The sequence below is a fragment of the Vitis vinifera genome, chromosome 15 (genome assembly GCF_030704535.1).
Source record: "Vitis vinifera cultivar Pinot Noir 40024 chromosome 15, ASM3070453v1".
NCBI lineage: Eukaryota > Viridiplantae > Streptophyta > Magnoliopsida > Vitales > Vitaceae > Vitis > Vitis vinifera.
In genome coordinates this window covers 15,630,143-15,648,580 of record NC_081819.1, presented here as the reverse complement: position 1 = coordinate 15,648,580, position 18,438 = coordinate 15,630,143, and the positions used below count along the sequence as shown (strand labels likewise).

Below are 18,438 nucleotides of genomic sequence, written 5' to 3'. Positions count from 1 at the left end.
AGGAACTAGTTTAGAATTATATAGAGAATGTTGGAGAGGAGGTTATAAATCTCATATTATTTAGTTTTACATTATCTTCTAGGAAAATTTACGGCATCAATTAGGGATTATGTCAAATTTTTTAACTAAGTCGTTTAAGTACATAATGAGAGCTGTATTATAAAATGAGTGTATATACAGATAGGATAATATATAATTATGCATTTTCAATTGTTACTTATCGAATTTACTATCGTGACCATTGAAAATATGTGATAAAATTTGAGTCATTGAATAAGAATACAAATAATGAAATCAATACATAAAAAAATGAATCAAGGTACAAAATAACGATACAAAGTTTGGGTACAAAATAATGAGAACTAATTATGTATACGATGGATTATGATTGATCCCACATTTTTATACTATGATAGTGGCTTAGATAACGTGCACATTAGCCCCATTGAAAAAGTACAAACAAATGTATATTTAACATTTGGATGAAGGTATGGAATCAAGGGTGCTACTATATATATGTATAAAACCTATCTTCTTTTAAAGAAAAATTAAATCAAAATCAAGTGGGGAAAGGAGTACGAAAGAAGACAAAGGGTAAAACAGTAATATCAATTACTCTAAAGAAAACCCTTGCGAATTGCAGCTTCTCATAGGCCATACATAGGACCGCTTTTGCATTGCGTCTCTTCCGGAGTTCCCTGACTTCAATGGCACAAGAAGGCGAAGTTCCCAGAACCCCCATCCCACAGTCCGAAGCCCCAGCTCCATCTGAGCCTACTTCGATGAAGCGCCCTCGCGACGACGATGGCGGCGTCATCGCCTCGGCAACCGGAGAAGTAGCCGACGATCACCGGTCGCCAAAGCGGCGGGCCAAGAACCAGGATGTGTTGTTCCGGATAGTGGTTCCTTCAAGACAGATCGGGAAGGTTATCGGTAAAGAAGGATCGAGAATCCAGAAGATTCGAGAAGAGACCAAGGCCACTATCAAAATCGCCGATGCTATTGCTGTGAGTTTTTTGTGGTTTCTTTGATTTGAGTTAGGCTCTGTTTGGTTGCTGAGAAAATGCGACAAAAGAGAAAAAGATGGAAATTTTGGCCTTACATATTTCCCATGTTTTACCATTTTACTGCTTAGCATCACTGTATAGTGTGGATATCTGATAGTATTTCTATTAGTAGATTACTTGAAAATTGAGGCAACGAAAGAGGTTAAAACTTTGATTCTTAGACCCTTTTTTTTTTAATCCATGCGGTTTGACACTGTCTGGTTTGAGAGAAAATGCAGGAAAGGAAAATTTTTCCGAAGGTTTGCGTTTTTAGATTTTTAAATACTAAAACCATTTGATTAGTAGAGGTGAGCTTTTGGCCTCTCAGAAACAGAAATGAAACTCATGGTATTGGGGTGCATACGGTTTCATATCCGATTGGTTGCTGGGATATTTTTAAAGGAAAAAGTTTCGAACTTTCAGTTTTGGATATTTCTATATTTGGTTTGACCATGTTCAGATTTTCTTTGCTAATATGCTAATGTAAAGTGTATGCATAGCCCTTTATTTGGTCACTTTTCATCCAGTTGTGTTCGAGCTAGTTCATTCTTCAAGAAGTATCAGTTTTTCTCCTAACGTTACTTCTCTGTAGTCAGTTTTTTTTTTAATTTCGAGATAGTAATTATTCCCTTTTCCAGTGAGCAAAAAGACTATTAATAATCTTAGAAATCTTAAATTGAAACTGTTGTTTAAAACAATTTGGTGGCATACCCGAATCCTTTTTATTTGTTTAATTATAATGGTATTTACATCCTCTTTCTTATGTTTTGCAGCGTCATGAAGAGCGTGTGATTATAATAAGTTCTAAAGACAGTGAAAATGTTATTTCTGATGCAGAGAATGCACTCCTGCAAGTAGCCAGTTTAATCCTGAAGGTGATGTGATTCTTTGCAAGTTTACTGTTTGACTTGGCAAAGCTTCATCAGTGCATAGTGAATTTTGGAAATCATTATTGATTCTTTTTATCAGCAGCCTTTTTTATTTAATGAAACCCCAGAAGTACCTCTTTCATGTCCTTTTTTTTTCTTCTCAATTTTAAGTCTTGCTATGCATATTTAAACTAGAGTCGATCTTGACTATGTTGTTTGTTGGCATGGAGTGTTACAAAATGTGGGCATCTCTGAACCAGGAATATTGTTGTCAATATGGTTCAAAATTTTTACCAGGGTTTTCAAAGGCGTTTTCTTAAGTGCACCTCAGGGCAATACATGGCAAAAACACCTTGAGGCATTGAAGAAAAAGAAGAAGAAGTTCACAGCAAGGTATAGCAGAGGTGCACTTTGGCTGTTGTGCCTTTTATGCCTCTGGATTGAGGTGTACATTTCCATAGGTCTTTGCAGATGAGATGACCACGTTTAAAAAATTGAACATTTTAACTTGGCAATCCCATAGAGAGAGTGAAAACTGAGCATAGAGAAGAAATTTGAAGAAAAACCCTAACCCTAGCTCTGTGAAACCCTTACCTCACAATCATTGCTTTTCACTCCGATGGCACCCCCACCCTCTGGTAGCACCCCATCCATCTCGTCTCAAGAATCAGTGCCTTCTCTGCTCCATGTACGCCTCTTTCCTTTTTCCTTTCTCCTCTCTTCTCAGTCCACACCTTCCGGTTTTTTGTTTTTCTTTTTCCATCTTTTTTTTTTTTTTGTTTGGGGTAGAGCTGAGATATTTTTGTTTTCATCTTTTATTTTTGTTTTATTGGGTTTTTTATTGTTTTTAGTTTGACCTGTGACCACTTCCTACACCTATTAATTATACATTTTTAGTTTTTATATTTTATTTTTATTTTTTATACATTTTATTTATTATATTTTTACATACTTATTAATTATAAAAATTAGGGTCTCAAAAGGCTTTCGTCTCGCTTCATGGGAACAAAACTGTCTCGCTTTAAGCTTTTGTGTTTGAAAATTTTGATTTTTACGATACATGGGCATCTCTTGACCATTTCAGAAGTTCACAAACATCAACAGATATGATGATACTTGTTAGGTGGCCAAACAAACCAGCCTATTTAAAGATGCTCTTGATGTTTGGCTCAAGTGGTAAGGGATTGGGATAGGGTTGTGGAAGGTTTGGGGTTCAAGTCCTTGTGGGACAAAATAAAGAATTTACTTGTCAGAACACACACACAATAGCCTTGTTTGAAGATATTCTTGCCAGCTCCAATAGATCCACTCGTCGTCAGCAGCTGTCAAATTTATTATTCTCCTCCATGGATCCATAATGGGGAGAAGATTTCTTAGATTTAAGGAAAAATGATTAAAATTTATTTTGTCGGCACTACTCATCTGTGAGCTCAAGAACTTGTCATATCTTGAGTTTAAAGGTTAAATTCCATGTACTGAAATAAATAGCTCAAATCCCCTAAGAATGGACATGTTTTAACTTCTTCAATCTTAATAAAATATATGATACAGAAATAAATGGGCAGCCATGTTTAACTGTGCATGCCCAAAAAGAAGTTAGCCATCAAAAAGGAAAAGACAAGAAAAAAGGAAAAAAAAAAGGATGTATTCATAATTAGTCCAATTGTCTCTCTAGAATGGTTTACAAATCCATGATTACAGAAATATTGACAAATAGCTGGAAAATTTTCTTTTAATACATAAGATCTCTTATTTCTTTATATTATATTTTGGAGGATGAATTACAGTATTTGGAAGTTATATTGTTTTCTATAATCACAGCTGCATCTCTTATTTTCTTGTACAATGTACATGATACAAATTTCTAAATGTTGACGTATCTCATAACCAACCCAGGGGTTTGGATCTTTTAACTTGTTAGAAAACAAGACAAAAATGAACCATTAAGGTTGACTGATTGCTTTATATGTTATAGTGATTAAATGAATGGTTTTGTTTGTAACCATACAGGAAGATGATAGCAATACAGATGCTTTAAAAGTTGGTGTTGGACATGTGGTAGCCAATGCAATAAGACTTCTGATTGCTGGGTCTCAAGCAGGTTGTTTGATAGGGATGTCTGGACAAAACATTGAAAAACTGAGGAATTCCTCTGGTGCCACAATCACAATTCTACCTCAAAATCAGTTGCCTTTGTGTGCATCTGCTCATGACTCTGATCGCATGGTACAGGTGAGCTCATTTTCTTTGTAATTGTTAAATTGAACTGAGTTTTTGAGCTTGCTGTTATGTCATAGTTTTTTTATGTTCAACCTTTTTTATTTTTGGGTTTTCAATAAATTGTTCTTTTGCCTAAATCAGGTTATGCTTAGGATGCCTGTTTTCTTCTTTCTTTTGCTGAGTTATGTTCAACATTCATGTTATACTAGATATCTGGTGATGTGCCTGCTGTACTGAAGGCTCTGGAGGAGATTGGTTGTCAGCTAAGGTTTTCCTTGAATTTTCATTCACTGCACTTGGTTTTCCATTGTTTTCTTCAGCATGGTTTTCAAAATCCTAATAAATACGTCAATTCAATATTTTTTTTAGGGAAAACCCACCCAGACAAGTGATTTCCATCAGCCCGATATACAATCCTAACACAAATCGAACAAGTCAACAATACTTGGATCCAGCTTCAGGTTATTCAATGTTTTTCTGTTCAAAATAACTGTCTTTTCCAACTGCCACATTTTGCAACTGTATGAATCTTAATATTTTGTCTTATAACCACATCATCTTTAGGACAACCAATCTTGCAGCTGATTATGTAACCTTGAACATGATGATTCCGGAAACATTGGTTGGTGGGTTGATCGGCAGATGTGGCTCCAACATATCAAGGATCAGAAATGAGTCCGGAGCGATGATCAAGGTATGTAAATTTATAATTCTTATGCAAGGATATTTAGCTAAGATTTTTAGGTTTAGCACTTGCCTAATGAATAGTGGTTTAATTGGATTGAATGAGGGAAGAAATTTCTGCTTGCTTTCGCTGTTCTGATGTAATTTTAGAATCGTCATTAGGCCACTATGAAGGTAGTTTGCAGTCGTTGAATAATCTGAACTATTTGAATTGATCATCTCAATGATCTTTCACGTCCAATTGTATGATGGACTGAAGGGAAGCTTCTTTAGTAACTGAAATGTATGGGGAGTTGCACTTGATCCTTGCTCATTGAAATATGTTGAAACATTTAAGCTTATCAGATGAGTGATTTTTCCTTCTTTATTTTTTCTTTGGCTTGTACAGGAACTTCTTAGATCTAGAATTATTAACCTGTTTGAAAATATTTACAATTACTTTCTAACTCAACAGATTGCTTTTAGAAATTAAAAAAATAAATGTTGCTAACCCAATTATTTGTACCTCATCAATAGGTAATTCTGATCTGTTATCAGAATCCATGTCTTAATTCTGTACATCCCTACACAACAATGTTTAAATAATCCTGTCTTTTTCATTGGAATCACATTGATTTTTTGGTATTATTACTAATAAATGTTCTTTGGAAGGATTTTTTTTTTATTTTTTATAAATGTTTGTTATTCCCATACTGCATGAAGAATTCAACACAATGAACAACAGATAACCTGCAGCACAAATACATGCAAATTCTTGTTGCTGTTGCTTCTGCCTTCCATTCAAAAGTGTTTCTTACTTAGTTTGTATGTTTGTGGTACATATTGTTTCTTCCTGAAGTATTTCCTTGCATCATAGTAGTTCATGCATTGCTTGGATGATAGAAACATGCTCACACTAATGTCACTCTCTAATAATGAATTTGTTTGGGAGGAACCAATGTATTAAAACTAGGCTGTTTGGCCTCAGGCCTGTTCAATTTTAAGAAACTAATGTCCCACAATTTTGCACAATAAAAATATGCTCTCTTTTGTTTTTTGTTAATGGATAGTGAATCATGACAGGTTTTAGAAAAAATGCTCTGAAATATTTTAGTGATAGAGATTGAGCTTTATTCATTCATTAAATTCCTTTTTTTTTTTTTCTGTAGAATACTCTTCCTGGCAAGTACTTTTCAAGTTCCTTGATTTTGTGTTTTTTCAGGTTTACGGTGGGAAAGGTGAACAAAACCATAGGCAAATCCAATTTGGTGGCAGTGCTCAGCAGGTAAATCCATTTTCATAAATATTTGTGATAGTAGTTCCTTGTTACATAGCTAAACTCTTGGTATGCATGCCTTTTAGAGGTATAGGATGGAATATTAGGTTTCATGTGAGGGCAGCCTTTTCTTTTGGGGGAGGATTAAGTTTTGCCTGTTACTTCACCAAAAAAGAAAGGGTAAAAATGGCATGGAGGATATCTAATTGAAGGGAATTTGAGTGAATGTAATTGGTCATTTCTTTCAAAAATTTTAATTTATTAAGAAACTATTTACTTGCTCTCATGGTGTAAGTGTTGTAAGGTTGAGAGCTCATGGTCAAAACTGAAGTCTGTAGCATGAAGTTTGTCTGCATCTTATGTACTAAAAAGAAAACATTTGAAAATAAAAATATTCTTGAAATTTAGTAGAACTCAGAGAAGTTGGATTGGAATAGATTTCAAAAGGAAGAAGTAATCCTGTGCTGAAAGTTGGCGATAAATTTTAAAGTTCAGAAAATTGTAGATGTTGACTGATTATTTGTTATTTAGTTGCCAAAATCTCTCTTTTTTTTGCTTTCCCATTCTTGTTTTTTTGTTTTTTTTTTTCTCTTTTTTGTGGTTGATCTCTTGAGGCATACCAGGTAGCTTTGGCAAAGCAGAGGGTGGATGAATACATATATTCTCAGCTGATGCAACAAGCTGGTGCTCAACATTCAGTGTAAATTTCCTGCCTTCAAAATGTCTTTTTCCCCCTTTTGGTTGTTGTATTAGTGTTCTAGCATATAACAAGTTTTTGGAAAAAACTGTTTTTGTCCTTGTTGATTTTCCACTTCGAGACTTTCAAAAAATTTTGCAGAACTGCATTTCTTGAATCTTAAAATTAGTCTGAAGTATGCATATGGTAAAAACCAACATTTTCATAACTAGATTGGTCATGGAATCAGAAAAGCTATCAGATCATGGTTCAATGGTCCGATCAGTGGTTGAACGGTAATAATATTGTGATAGTAATATGACTATATAAATATGTAATTTATATATTATTAAAATTTAAAATAATTATAAGTTAAAATTATATATAAATAATAATTAAAAAACTTAAAATATTTCATCCTTTTATCTTTAATATTATCATATTGAATCATGATAAGCATGCAATGTAAATGTATTGTTATTTTTTATTTTATTAAATAGAAAAAATTGTAATATTTAATTTTTAAGAAAATATATCATATATCAAAGAGTGAAATAAAATTTTATTATTTAACATTTTATTCACACTTCATTAGCTTTAATTTTATCATTCATTCAAAGCCAGGAAGCAAGGTGTTTGAAGAGACCTTTTTTCAGGGGTGGTCTATGAGGCTTTGGCAAGATTGTGTGGGGATAAGGCTCCTGGCCCAATGGTTTCTCCACGGCTTTTTGGGAGTTTAGTTGAGACTTTATGAAGAACATGGTGATGGTTCTTTTTGAGGAACTCCATGAGCATGGTGTCTTTGAGAGAATTTGAAATGCTATGTTCTCAGTTTTTGTTCCTAAGAAAGGAGTAGATAATTTAAAAGACTTTAAACTCATTAGTTTGGTGGGCTGTTTGTATAAATTCTCAACCAAAGTTATGACTAATAGGATCGAGAAACTTATCCAAACAGTGGTATTCAATGCCTAGAAAGCCTTTATAGAGGGTAGACAAATCTTGGATGTAGTGCAAATTGAAAACGAGGCATTAGATTCAATGCTAAGAGGGCTCTAGTAGAGGTGTGCTTTGCAAGCTAGATATAGAGAAAGCATACAACCATGTCAATTGGGAATTCATGTTAATAGTGCTCATAGATAATAATGGATTGATTGGATTCAATGGTGTATCTCAAGAGCTAGATTTTTCAAAGTTAAAGAGGATTGAGTCAATGAGATCCTCTTTCTCCCTACCTGTTTATTTTAGTGATAGAAACACATAGTAGTTATTTGAAGATGAGGAGGAAGGGAGGCTTCATGTCAAGTTTTAAGGCAAGATAGGAAGGATAGTGAGGGGTAGAGGTGATCCACCTTTTGTTTATACCCTCATTTTTTGTGATGCTTGTGAAGAGCAAATGATATATTTAAGCCGGTCCCTTATGTGGTTTGAGGTGGTCTCAGGGTTAAAAGTTAGTATGACAAAAAGTGAGCTCTTTCCAATCAGGAGGGTCCCTAATGGAGAGACCCCCTTCTTTATTGGGATGCAGAATGGGGAACTTACTTCATATCTGGGTCTTACTCTAGGTGCTTCCGTTAAGTTGTGAGCAGTATGGGAAGTAGTGGAAAAGAGATTCATCAAAAGGCTTGTGTGGAAGAGGTAATATCTTTCAAAGAAGGAAAGGCTAACTTTGATTAAAATTACTCAATTTAGTTTGTCAATACACTGCATGTCCTTGTTTGTCATTCCAAAGAGGATGTGTTTGGTACTTTAGAAGCTTCAAATAGATTTCCTTTGGGAAGGGGGAACCCATGAGAAAAAACCTAATCTAGTGAAATGATCGATTTTGTGTATGAATAATAAGACAGGTGGTTTGGGCATAAGAGATTTAGCTATTCTAAACGAGGTGCTGCTTGAGATGTGGAGTTGGAGATACGCTTCAGAGATGGAGCCCATAGAGAAATGAGTTATTGGGGGAAAGTATGGGGAAGCAGAAGGGGGGGTGCTTCCGTAAGTAAGGGATGGATATGGAGTCGGTGGGGTATGAAAAGCATTAAGGAGAGAGTGGGAGGATCTTAAAAGTAGAACTTATTTTGAGGTGGGAAATGAAGGAATGGTGAAGTTTTGGATGGATAATTGGTGTAGCAACAAAGCATTGAGCATCACATTCCTGTTATTGTTTGCCATAGCCAACTAAAAGATGCGTGGGTTGGAGATATTTGGGCAGAGATAAGTGAGGGAGGGCAATGGAATCTATGCTTCCCAAGACAGTTTAACGATTTGGGAGTTAGAAATTGTTGAGGCTTTTTTAGCAAAACTGCAGAAGTATTTGGTAAAGAGGAGTATAGAACACAAATTGATATGGAAGAAAATTAAAACCTTTTACTCTTTTCCTGCAGCTAGAAAGAGAAGCAACTTTTCCAGTAAAAGTAGTGTGGAACCCATGTGTGTCAACGAAAGTAGAATTCTTTGTTTGGGAAGCATGATAATGGAGAATTCTAACTATAAATCAATTAAAAAGAAGGGGATAGACTTTGGCGAATAGATGCAATCTTTGTATGGTAGATGAGGAGTCAGTTTATCAGATCCTTCTTCATTATGCTGAAATGAGAATATTATGACACTTATTCTCATTGTTTAAAGTTGAGCTGGTGATGTCTACTATGGTTAGATGAATGTTATTAAGTTGGCAGGGACTTTTGGGGGGGAAGAAGCATGTGAAGGTGTTGAGAGTAACTCTTTTACACTTATTCTGAGCCATTTGGAAGAAGATGAATCATAGAGCTTTTGTCAATGAAGACCAATTGGATCAAGCTCTCAAGAACTCTTTCATGTGCTCTCTTTGGATTTGGGTTAGAAAGTCTTTAGATCGTGTCTTTATGTCCATTCTAGATTTTGTTGATTGGTTGGGTTCTTATTAATACGAGAGAGGTGGTTTTTGTTTTTTTTCCTTCTATTTTTTCTTTTTTTTTCTAGAGAGGTGGTTTTTGTTTTTCTCTATTTGTTTTCCTTTTTGGCACCTTTGTATACTCTCAGTGTACTTTAGTGTACCTTTTTTTAGACATTGGTAGTAATATTATTACCTGCTAGGGTAGCCCAGTTGGTCAAGGCAAACAGTGGAAAGTATAGTCCCAGCAAGTGGCACATGATTTGGATTCGAATTCTGTTACTGATGATACCTTGAATTTACCTAGTGTTAGTTGTTGGAGGTTGTCAACACCTTGAGGCTTGGGTCCCCATGAAGAATCCTAAGGGTTTGACCATGGAAGGTTCCTTACTTATCAGAAAAAAATAAAAATAAAAAAAATAATAATAAAATAAAAATAAAAATAAATAAAATAAAATAAAAAGATTGATTGTAATATTATTCTTTTGCCTAAAAAAATAATTTTTTAATATTACTATGTTTTTGTTACAAATGCATGTGGAAGATAACTTTATTCTAAATATTGATTATATTTATTATAAGCCACTAACACGATAGAAGAAAAGTTTGGCTGATGGTAACCCAGTGCCACCTTTTTAGAAAAGGCCTAGATTCAAGCCCTCCTCAGTCCGGTTAGCCAATTCTCCAGTCTGACTCACCGGTCCAGTCCAATGCCAGTTCAAAGCCAAAAAAGGCAGAACAAGTGAATTGAACTGGAGATACATCCAATTAACAATCCAGTTTCGAAAACAACAAAAAAAAATCGCAGATACTACATAACAAAACACAAACCAGAGTAGTTGGTGTTGATGTGGATATCGGTTTTTTTGTGGTAACCTTCCGAAAGCTAAAATATGATGGACAACATTGTTATTGTTAAAGGAAACTAAACCTACCTACCTGACTCTCATGGAAAGCCAAATAGACCTTGGGAAGATAGAAATATTGTTCACAGGTGCCTCATGTTTCAGATCTATAAATCTCGCACACTGCTTTGCTTGATGTGTCAATAATAAATGCAATGTTTCAGAGATATATTCAGAACTGACGCAGATGGTTAAATCCTAGTTTGCAGATATGACGATGCATGAACATTAAGAGCATTTTTTTGCCAAGCTTCATTTCCATCACAACAAAATCAATCCTCCAGGATCACCAAGGTCTCTTCCCCTGCTCTATAGTAGTGAATGTGTTACCTGTTCAACAGCCTGTGCTCTTGGCTGCACAATCACTATCAGATTTGGGATATCGGTTTTTAAATTTATAGGGCAACCTTGCATTTAAAGGTTGGTACTAAATGATACTTTGGGAGAGAATCATAGTCTTTGCCTTTAAAAACCAGAGTTATTATGTTAACTAAATTCTTCATGTTTGTTTGGATGATTGGAAATGTACGTGGTGAGGGGTTTGAAATTTTGGATGCATTTGGTTTATAATTAGAAATGCTGGGCGCTGATGTTTGGTATTAGTGGCAGACTCCATGGTCATGGTCCTGCAGATAGTGTTAGCTATGGCAACAGAGGACTTATCATCTAAACGGTATACAGATGAAAGTGCTTTTCATCTGTAGTGGTTTTAGTGTGTACCAATTGTGTTTCTTTGGTAAATGCTTTTATATAAAAATAAAATAAAATAATAGTTGAGAAAAGAAATCACTCTTGATAAGGTGGTGTTTGTTTTTCCTTTTATTTAGATTTAAATAGAACTAAATTTAACTTAATAGTGTTTTTTCTTTTATTCTCCTTCCTTCAATTACTTTCAACTTTCAAAAAGCCAAACATCACCCCAACATGTTATATGCATTTCATTTCACTCACTCTCCATCCCCCATTAGCTTGGAATGGGCAAAGGAATAAAAAAATTATATATATATATAGTTTTTAGTAAAATATGAATAGTAATATAATAATCAAATTATAAATTATAGTTTTTCATTACATGCAAACATTTAGTACTCTATTATTTTGGAATGCTTTGATTTATTTTGTAATTAATTTGATCAATTTTTTAAATTTCAAATTATTCTTAAAATTAGAAGATATGTAAAAATAAATAAATAAATAAATAAATTATGAGTTATGTTCCACTTGATATAAAAACTATTTACCTAGTAAGAAATTCCAAAAAAAATAGTTGTTTGTACAAGAAAATAATAAAATCATAACTCAATATATATTGATTTTAATCTATTATTTTTTGTAGTGACTAGATCTACTTTTTTAGTTTTAAATTATTTCTAAAAATTATTAAACATATTAATAAATTCTATACAAATATCATTTGATTTGAAGCTAATTTCTCCTCCTTGAAAATTTATAAATAAATAATAAAGTCATTTTAAACTAATTTTGATCCATAAATTTTTTATATTAATTGAGTCACCATTTGAGTTTCAATTTTTTTTATAAAAAAATTACTAAACTTATTACTAAATCTAACATATTAAGTATTTTAATTTGAAGTTTATTTGTCTAATGAAAAATAATCAAAGAAGTAAGATTCTATGTAAAAGAGAAATATTAATTATTTTAAACCAATTTTTACCCATAAATTTCTAATATTAATTGGATCAATTTTTGAGTTTTAAATCATTTCTAAAAATAACTATACTTGCTAATGAATCCAATGCTTTAAATCTTACTTGATTTGAAGATTGTTTATCTAATGAAAAAAAAAATTTACAAAGATATTATCATATACAAAGAAGACACTATCGTCGTCATTTAAAATGAATTTTAGTTTATAACTTTTAGGAAAATTCTACAGTGTCGGGGAGGTAGCATGCCTCGTTTTTTTTTTTTTTTTTTGAGCCGTTAGATAAAAGAGATTAAATCTCAACCATCCAAATGAAAAATGAAAAATGAAAAAAAAATAAAATCGGGTACTTCCCCCTCCTGTTCTCTCCCCCTTTCAACCTTTTTTTCCTGTTTTTCCCATTTTTTCCCTTTTGTTTTCTTCCCCTCTCAGCCTATTTTCTCGTTTTTCCTCTCTCTTCTCCTCCTTAACCTACCGTTTTCTTCTCCATAATTGGTCGTGTCCCTGTGCTCTCATCTCCACTCATCATTCTCCATAGTCGGCCGTGTAGCTGTTGTTCCCCATCCTATTCTCTCACCCATTTCCCATTTCCCCCCTTGCTTAATTTGCTATCTTCTCCAATCATCCTCCATAGCCGAACCGGGTAGTTGTTTCCCCTCTTGTTCTCTCCCCCTCTTCCCCTTTTCCCCCCCTAATTTGGTATCTTCTCCACTCATTGTCCACAGTCGGGTCGGGTAGTTGTTTTCTCCTTTTTTTGCCGAGTTTCCCCATATTTTCCTCTCTTCTCCATACTCAGCTCTTCTCCAGGTACTTGTGTTTTCCGTTCATCTCCATCGGCTGTTATTTTCGGGTGCTTTCAGTTGTCTTCGTGTATTGTTGGATGTTTTCGTGTTGTTGGGTGTTTTCAGGTGAGATATTGTAGTCTTTTCGAGTGGCATCTTTTCGAGTTCTGTCTTTTCTCCGTATCCCCCTCTATTTATGTCCATATTTAATTTTCAGATTTGGGATTTTTGGGGTTTTGAAGTAAAGAGTGCGATATTCCCGTTATCCCCTCTCCTCTCCATAACCCATGTATTTTCTTCATATTTTATATTTTGTTTAAGAGGTGTAAGGGGTGTTTTCGGGTTCTAAATTTTGTGGTTTGAAGACCCGAATTGAAGACATAGCTAGACGAAGAAGAAGAAGAAGAAGACGTGTAGTAATAACGAAAGAAAGCTAAAAAGGACACAATTTTTTGTTAATCAAAAGGCAGTTGTGTCGTAATTATTTGTCGAGTTCTATATTAAGGAAAAAAATGTGAGTATTGATAATGTGTTTTACAATATTGTATTCATTATATTTCATGTTTTTTTGTTAGATTTATGGATTGATCACATTAATGAAAAATGATGTGGTTAGATCCATAATTAGAGATTGAAAAAAAATTATATGTTAATTTTGTGACCATTTAAAATGTATAGAGATTTAGGGAGGATTTTGTAGCAGTGGTGAAAGTATGTTTGATTTATTATATCTGAACTCATATTATAAAAATTGATTTAAATGATTTGATTTGATTTTTAGGAGTGAACGCGATGGTGTTGAAGTTGTTAGAAATCCAAAGAAGCCTATCGGAACTTGGATACATTACTAGTAAGGGAAAATAGAAATATGTAAAATAATATGTTTTTTAATGTATTTTTTTGTGGTTGTTATAGTTAAATTTGTTTGAAATTGTTTTGTAGTAACGATCAATTGGCCATGATCAAAGAAAATGATAAAGGAGTAAAGATAAATGATGATGTAAGGAGTAATATTGTTATGTCTATTATAATTACATTTTAAAATTAGAATTTAAAGTATATGACCAATTAATGTAGTTGAGGAAAAAAATTGGGCAAGAAGTGGAATGCACTTTCAAAAGTAGAAAAAAAAATTTCATGTCAAAGTCCAAAGAAAGTTCAAAACAATATTCACTTTAAAAGGGTGTGGTTCCAAAGGTAAATTTTTTGTAATGAATATTTAATTTCATTACTTATGTATTTGTTGCAAATTAGATTAATGTAAACATGTTTGATGTTTGTGTATCTTTTCAGTTATATCTTCAGACTCGATACTCACCCGAACGAGTGATTAGAGTTATTAAAGAATTAGAACCAAAGCAAAGAGCAGTCATAGAAGAAATAGGATTTGGTAGCCTCTTGCAACTTCGATGTAGGAAAATTGATCATGGTTTATGTCTTTGGTTGATAAATAGTTTCAATCCGAACACTTATATGTTAGAGTTGTATAATACTTGTATCAAATTATCCTCCACTGATGTTGAATTTATTATGGGATTGGGGGCAAGAGGGTTGAAGATTGGCATGAACAAAGATGTTAGCCATAAGAATGATTTATGTAAAAAAATATTGTGATAAAAAGGGGCGATTGCCATTAGTGATGTTAGAAAATCAAATTAGGGAGGATAAAGAAGGTGGAAACGATTTCAAAGTTAGTTTTGTATTATTTGTGTTGGGTGCATTATTATGCCCAACAATGAAGCTTTTTGTGAAACGTTCTTTCTTACATCTTGTGGAAGACATCGATTCAATAAAGAAGATGAGTTGGACTGAATTTGTGTTGTCTTATCTTATGCACGGGATTGAAAAGTTTAAGAGGAAACAACAAAGTGGGGTTTGCGGTTGCTTATTGTTTTTTATGGTAATGTCCTTGTAATTTATTTACATCATAGTGAATTTCGATTTTGTTATAATAAAATTTGTGAACTAACTATATATTTATGTCAAATATAATCGTAGTTATTCTACCACAAGCATATATCATTCAAAGAGAAATTTCTACCACTATATACTCGACCTTCTCCTCGAATTACTGCTTGGGGAGATGATGAAGTACTAGACATGAAACGAAAATTGAAAAAACTTGGTGGATATGCAAATGACAATGTAAGTTATAGTTTCGAAAGTCGTTTAATATTGATTTAAGTTTTAGTGATTTTTAATCTGATATGTGTTATATTTTGATGAATATACTGTAGGTCAAAATATGGGTGATACAAAATGAGATAAGAGATTGTGTTGATGGAAATGCGATGACAATGGAGGGGGAAAATGAGGAAGATGAGAAATTTGAAATCAATCCAAACAAAGATGTTATTAAACAATTAAGTTTTACAATATTCATCGTGAGTATCAATATTAGTAGTGAACCTTTGTATTATCATGTTATTAATCAAGTTCCTATATATCACTAGGTTGATGGTGGAAGCTTAATGGAGATGGATAAAACCTTTCAATAATTAAAGACACATCTAATTGATTTGTGTCATGGTGCAAGTAGTAGTAGTTGTGAAAAAAGTTGACTGAATTTGAGGAGAAATATACTACATTGAAAGGTCTCTTCCTTGGGTCAAGCGAAAAATCTTTGAGAATGCACGAGGAGGGAACGAAGAATGACATTCTCTTATGTGAGAGAAGTTTGGAAGATAAGGATAATAAGAAAGGAAATGAACATTATTTTCACACTTTGTCAATTGAGAAGTTATGCATTGAGGACTTGAATGGAAAGAATGAAGATGCATGTGCTACATCAATTGAAATGCATATCATTTCGGATGAAAATGTAGATATTTTACCACTTCCAATCAAAAGGAGTAGAAGAGATTATGGAAATGTATGTATCATATAAAAGAAAAAATTATTTTCTTTACAACTACTTAACCATTACATAGTAAATAGATGTATATTAATGGCATTTTCCATATTAGGAACCATTCCAAGCACTATGTGGTTATCCCGAGCATGTCATGAAAACACGTACATCAAGGGAGAGGAAACCAAGTAAATTCAAGGTCTCCCCGTTTGTACACAATTTAAGGAAGATGGGAAAACGTCAAGTATCAGAGGTATAATACAAATAGTTTAATATCATGTTCTTATTTTTTATACTCAACATATATAGCTAATAATTATGTCTTGTTTTCGATTTAGTCAATCCCCATGTCCATTCATGAAGACGTCGTGGATGCTCAATCATTCAATGTACTTCAATCTTTTGTTGCTGATTATGTTTTCAATAAAGCATTGTCAAAAAGGTTTGTAGTGTCTAGAACATTCATAGATGTGTTGTTACAATTTTAGCCTTCATATGGTTCCAATTTAGTCAAGAATGTTTTAACATATTATTATTTTAATGAGCTTCTTGTTGACTTTGATCATGAACATGGAGTTCGTGGAGATTTTGAGTGCTTACATCCTAAACAAAATTTGATGGATGTTGTAAGTACCTACTTCATTTATATCAAATGCGTGTTTTATTAATTAAATAAATTTATTGAAGTTATTGTTTAACAACAGGTAATAAATCTAGAAGCATCAAAACTAAATTATTTTGAGAGGCAATTCATAAGCATACAAAGTATAAGATGCTATCTTCCCATGACATTTTCAGTAAGCTCATATTTCTCTTGTTGTTTACTTACATATTAAGTACAATATACTAATGTTCGTATTATATTTTATTATTAGCAAATGATTTTGTGCATGAGTCCTCATTCTTTTTTTGATAGAAAAGCATCCATCGTGAGTACATTAGCGAATTGGATGATTGCGAGAAGGTTAGTAATTATTTATAATGTTTAATTGCATATATCAAATTTATAGATATTGTTTTCACCTATAATATAGTAGATATTTTGTGCCCCAACTCATATATATTGTTTTTCTAACCTTACAGTTATTTATTCCAATGCATGACAATTGCCCCGGTCATTGGTATCTATGCATCATTGACTTTAAAAACTCTCATATCCAAATTTTGGATTCATTGCGATCAAAGAGACGGGATAAGTTCCGGTTTAAGAGTGTCAAAACAGTGGTATGCTTTTAGCTATTTGTTTTCCTTTTAATTTGTTTTTTTTTCTCTTCCACATTTACTAACACTTTCAAAATAAATTAGGTTGAATTTTGTCAAACGTTCTTCAAACTGTATGACATAGGGAAATATATCTTCCAATTCTCCATTGATTGGGCTTCTTCGATTCCGACCCAAGATAATGGGTTAGTATGAATACATAACTCACATTAATATTGTTTATCTGAGCTATAATTATACAACCACTCAATAAGTTGTTTTGCTTTTCTTATCTTTTTCTTAGGTGGGACTGTGGAGTGCGTGTCATTAAACATATGCAGACATTCAAAAATGGTAATTCGATGACGGCCTCTGACTTATGTAATTCTGTTAAAATACGTCGGGAAATAGCAAGTGATTTAGTTTTACATGAGGGAAACAGAGAAAAATAAACCATTGTGGCTATTGTTTGTACAAAGATGTCCACACAAGCAATGAAAAAATTATTATTATGATATTTGTTGTTTTTCTAATATTTATCATTTCCATCTCCACATATCATCATGTTTATTGGGAAATTGTGACCTTGGATGACCATACATGGTTCATGATCAAGTTCGTTTTATTTGAATATGCTATACTCTTCTTTCAATATGGTAGGCAAAATGAAATTGTAATATATAAGCATCATTCATTTTCGACATGTTTGATTTTGTACGATCTTTTAGGTATTTAGATTTTTTTTGTCCCTATATAGTTTGGGTTGCTTTTCAAATATATATATATATATATATATATATATATATATATATATATATAGTTTCATTTATCTATGCTCAAAATTATATAGTGAGTACCAATAGGAGTATAGGTTAGACGACTAATATTTTTAATAGGTGTGAATTATAGCTACGACTTGTAAAGGCAGTGGAGACCGGTTGAGGGATGACGTAAAGCTGGTAAGAACCGGTCGACCGGTTCAAATTAGTCCAATGTCTACCGGCCATGGAATTATGGCAACCGGTAGAGAACATTCCTCAACCAAATAATGACCTTATGGATGTAGTGTCTACCGGTTGAGGATTTGTCCCGACCGACTGAGGAATTTTAATAATCGGTTCAACAAAAGTTGGATGTAGTATCTATCGGTCGAGGAGTTCAACTGATCGGCTGAAGAAATTTCTCAATCGGTTGAGAAATTTTTTCTCCAGTGTCAACTGGTTGAGGAATGGAGACTACCGGCAGAGAAGAATTCTCAACTGGTTGAGGCCAAATCTATTGTGCAATTTCTGAGTACAACTACCATCCGATAAATACTTATAAGTGGTACTAAAAACTTTTCACTCAGTAAACACTGGTGATTAAGCCATTAAGTTCAATTAAAAGGTTTGGAAGTGATGAAAACTACAATTCCAAAT

The 18,438-nt window shown here is 33.2% G+C and overlaps 1 protein-coding gene across 5 annotated transcripts; it reads left to right on the top strand.

Annotated features, from left to right (window-relative positions):
* Nucleotides 1–544: 544 nt before the first annotated feature.
* LOC100256424 (uncharacterized) lies at nt 545–17,568 on the top strand. Of its 5 annotated transcripts, XM_059743077.1 has the most exons (18): nt 545–1,007; nt 1,820–1,921; nt 3,926–4,147; nt 4,345–4,403; nt 4,505–4,596; nt 4,717–4,829; nt 6,021–6,083; nt 6,698–6,774; nt 13,751–13,819; nt 14,968–15,114; nt 15,207–15,841; nt 15,936–16,073; nt 16,159–16,446; nt 16,525–16,617; nt 16,737–16,784; nt 16,904–17,044; nt 17,126–17,226; nt 17,325–17,568. In XM_059743077.1, exons 1-10 carry the CDS (start codon nt 708–710, stop codon nt 15,065–15,067), a joined length of 1,197 nt encoding a protein of 398 aa, XP_059599060.1. In that variant the 5' UTR covers nt 545–707; the 3' UTR covers nt 15,068–15,114; nt 15,207–15,841; nt 15,936–16,073; nt 16,159–16,446; nt 16,525–16,617; nt 16,737–16,784; nt 16,904–17,044; nt 17,126–17,226; nt 17,325–17,568. The 5 variants fall into 5 exon arrangements, with proteins under 5 accessions (XP_059599060.1, XP_010661374.1, XP_059599061.1 ...); XM_010663072.3 differs by lacking the exons at nt 15,207–15,841; nt 15,936–16,073; nt 16,159–16,446; ... (3 more) ...; nt 17,126–17,226; nt 17,325–17,568 and adding an exon at nt 14,263–14,869 and having other exon boundaries at nt 14,968–15,041; XM_059743078.1 differs by lacking the exons at nt 14,968–15,114; nt 15,207–15,841; nt 15,936–16,073; ... (4 more) ...; nt 17,126–17,226; nt 17,325–17,568 and having other exon boundaries at nt 13,751–13,973.
* The last annotated feature ends 870 nt before the right edge of the window (nt 17,569–18,438 follow it).

Coding starts and splice junctions, on each gene's coding strand:
- LOC100256424 (XM_059743077.1), top strand. CDS start 708: ATGGCACAAGAAGGCGAAGTTCCCAGAACCCCCATCCCACAGTCCGAA. Junction 4,404..4,504: donor GAGATTGGTTGTCAGCTAAG/GTTTTCCTTGAA, acceptor TATTTTTTTTAG/GGAAAACCCACCCAGACAAG. Junction 6,084..6,697: donor TTGGTGGCAGTGCTCAGCAG/GTAAATCCATTT, acceptor GAGGCATACCAG/GTAGCTTTGGCAAAGCAGAG.